This window comes from Solanum pennellii, chromosome 1 (genome assembly GCF_001406875.1).
Source record: "Solanum pennellii chromosome 1, SPENNV200".
NCBI lineage: Eukaryota > Viridiplantae > Streptophyta > Magnoliopsida > Solanales > Solanaceae > Solanum > Solanum pennellii.
The window spans coordinates 46,490,951-46,494,783 of NC_028637.1; the positions used below are offsets into that span (position 1 = coordinate 46,490,951).

The window sequence follows — 3,833 nt, forward strand, 5'->3', positions numbered from 1 at the left end:
TTCATGCTCTCTTCATAGAAGCTTATAAGCCTCTAGCAACTCATTATAATGTACTACTTACTTGAAAGGTGTATGGTTCCACAAAAGATATTAAAAACAAAAGAACACACATCTGAGAAGCTAGAGCAGAAGACGAGTTCGCAATAGAAACATCAGTTACAAAGGAAAGTAGAAAAATTAAAGACAAAAACAAGAAAGTAGTAACTACTGTAAGTCTTTTTATCCCATTTATTCCTTCTGGTAAAGTTACACTAGCCATAAGAAGGTACCCCTTCATCACACTTGTAATTATTGCTTGAAGAAAGGGATGAAATAATAAAGTAACAATCCAAGGCAAATGTTGGCCAAACATCATTGAGAATAGAAAACCAAGACTGTTCAAATTCACTAAAAGTGCAAGAATTCGAATTTATACAACTTGTTCAAGAATTCTACTAATTACATAATCAAGCAGTAATGCTTCTTAGAAAATCAAAGTCAGCAGGTAAATATTGATAATCAAAATCTAGCATGGATGTTGCTTCAAAAGTATAAGGAGCTGGTAATGTCTCAACGAAGATGCTTGTCCCCTCGTGCATATCATTCTGCAACTCCAATTGGGGCAGATATTCCCCTGCATCCACTCCCCTTCCTTGTAATTCCTCAGTAAAACTAGTCGATCCAACAGTGGCAGAACTTTGATCTTCCAAATTCGTGGACTCTTCAGGAACAATATTCACCAACTTCAATTTTTCTTTAGTGTGAGTTTTGGAGCGAGTTCTCTTCTTAATAGAACAGAGAACATAATCTCTGCAATCCTTGTCAAATTTATCAAGAAGATACTCAGGGAGGGTGTATTCCTTCATCAGCCAATCACCATTTTTCTTGTTATACCCTTTATTCATATAAGACATGCTCTTCTTGTATCCAATAACTGGTCCGCCTTTCCTTCGAACGGATTTGCTCTTGTCTTGCTGTTTCCAACTTCCCTTATTTCCCACATCACGACTATATCTCGACTCGCTTTTTTTCTTGAGTTTTGTGATGAAGAAGCGATATTGACTACAATCATTGTCCTCGTCGTCATTAGAGCAGGCTACTCCGTGACTGTAAATATCCCATGGTTCTTGTTTACCGTAAGTATCAACATGAGTGGTAATGAATCCAGAATCATTCATGAATTTTCCAGCAATGAATCTCAACAAGAAAGTAACAGCTTCTGCATCAGTCGGACTGAATCGGAAACCCTCTTTCAAATTCCCCATTATACACTCAATGTTTCTTCTTTTCTTTCTCCTCAAAACTTACAAGAATGAATCAAACAGAAGAAAACAGAGTTACCAATTTATAGAGAGGTTTTCAGAAAGACGCAGTTCTTTAACGCTGCATAAATATTTTTTTTGGAAACTTCTTTACATTTTATTTTTACACGGTTTGTAATTTATATAACCAAAAATATTTATGGTAACTTTTTTTAGGAAAGAGTTAGTGACTATTTTATATAGATTAATATTTTCCAATTGTTGAGCAATTAGCTATTCAATAAGGAAATAATAAATATAAGTTACTTTCAACTATAATTTTTCTTTATCAGGTAAGTAACTATAATTTATCACCTTGTTTGGATCTTTGTTGTCATTATATTATATTGTATTGAAATTGAAATATTTTTTTCTTTTTTATGCATAATTTAAAACAAGAATATAATACTATGCAACAGTTGAATAAATTCATGGTAAAAAATATATGCTAAATCTTTATTTATTTATTTTTACAAATTTTAGTTTTGTATAATTTATCTATATATAGTCGGAAAATAAAGGTGACACGTGTCATCACTATTTTTTAAATAATTAAAAGTAATTACATATAATAGAATTATTATTTAATTGATAAAATATTTTTTAAATTAATGACACATTACAGCAACACAAAAAAATCTTATAAATATTTAGATAACAAAATTTTAGAAAAATAATAAATTAAAGAGTATAAATGGAAAAAAAATCATAAACTATTGTGAATCAACCATTTTCAAAAAGTAAAAGTTAAAAGTTTTTAACTCTTATTAATAATAAATAAAAAACAAAAATGGCCACTAATTAAAAACATTTTTTACAATGATAAATATTTTTAAATAACGAATCACTATTATATTTTTAAAAGCTATTTTATAAGTAAAAATTAATTTAAATTTTCAATTGGTAAATAAAAAATTGAACAATTACAAACAAAAAGGTAAGAACACAAATTAATTTTTTAACGAAAACTCAAACAATTAAAAACGACGTTTAGGACTCTTTTTGTTAATTAAACAATTAATAATTTTTTTATAAACAAATTAATTTAACTATCCTTTTTTAATTTATTTTTAAAAAAATGGTAGTTATATAAATTAAAGCAACTTTCACATATAACAAACACAAAATTCATATTTATATGCTATAACAAAGTTGGCATAATTGCGCTTTATAACAAACATAAATATGTATATTTTGCTATACATATACAAAAAAACAGTTGTATAATTCGCTAGACATATACAAAGAAACCAATTGTATAATTCGCTATACATATACAAAAGAAAACAGTTGTATACAAACCAATTATATAATTTGTGTATGTATAAAATGAGAAAGAGAGAAAGACAAAAGAAAATTGGCAGGGGAACATTTGTGTTGTATAATTATAAGTATATAGGACAAAGATATATATATATATTTACATATGTATATACAATTTTTCTCACTTTATACAAACAGAAACACAATTTATACATTTTGTTTCTGTTTGTATAAGCGATAGAGGTGAGGGTGGCGAGCGAGATCTGGGAGAGTGGAAAGTGAAATCTGGGAGAGGGGAAAGAGCTAGGGGAACGAAAATATATGTATATATACACGCTTTATACAAACACTAATGCATTTTATACATTTATGTTTGTATAAAAGCGAGAGGGAGCGAGCGAGAGAGGGAGAGTGGCGAGCGAGAGTTTGAGGGAGAGACGTGACTGAAAAACAGTTTGCTACAGAGCACAATTAAATCAAAGTGTGATTATAGCATTTAATTTAATTTATTAATTTGTCATTATATACAATTTTCTCTATAAATTAATATCCAAACATAAGTGTTTATAATTTGGCTGACTAAGTTAAAATTTAAAAGATAAGAAACTAATCTTTATCTTATCCTTAGAAAAAAGTCAATCGCATTACATTGTATTTGAATAGCACGAACATTTCTTTAGCTCTTTTCACTTGTATCTTCTTAAGATAATCTACTAATTTCAGAATTTTATATTCTCTTATATCTATTCAACCATTTGAACATTTTAACATTTTTTGCTTTTCCTGATTTTTTTTATATTAAATTTGTTAATGACAATTGATCTTTTAGCGTTTGAAGTGATGAGTAATACATATATAATGGTGGTTGTATGCATATTATTTTAGGTAGTAATTAGTTATTTATATGTTATCAATGTCAAGTTTGGACATGTCTAAACAATGATCATGATAGAATAAATATCGGTACCTTTCTACGAGATCTACTTCTATTTGATATATCTATTAAAAATTTTATCAGATTGACGAGAAACACTCTCATATTTGTATTAATGGAGAATTATGTCCCTGTGTACTTTTGTAATTATCATTGTGCAGATAGAAATTGGATAACTCTAATTTGAACTTGATTTTTGAAATTTTATGAAATTTTAAAGACTCTAACCTTATATAATTTTAAATGTACATCTTAAGTTATATAAAAATGTGTTTCATATGTTGAGAAGGTGTCATAATTTGAAATTAACAACATGATTTCATCTTTTGTTGAGTTAGTTAAGGAAATTCAAAGTC

The 3,833-nt window shown here is 28.1% G+C and overlaps 1 protein-coding gene across 1 annotated transcript; it reads right to left on the reverse strand.

Moving 5' to 3' along the window:
• Nucleotides 1-310: 310 nt before the first annotated feature.
• Nucleotides 311-1,320, reverse strand: LOC107031689 (NAC domain-containing protein 78-like). Its single transcript, XM_015233139.2, has one exon. It carries the CDS (start codon nucleotides 1,242-1,244, stop codon nucleotides 447-449), a length of 798 nt encoding a protein of 265 aa, XP_015088625.1. The 5' UTR covers nucleotides 1,245-1,320; the 3' UTR covers nucleotides 311-446.
• Nucleotides 1,321-3,833: the final 2,513 nt, after the last annotated feature.

Coding starts and splice junctions, on each gene's coding strand:
- LOC107031689 (XM_015233139.2), bottom strand. CDS start 1,244: ATGGGGAATTTGAAAGAGGGTTTCCGATTCAGTCCGACTGATGCAGAA.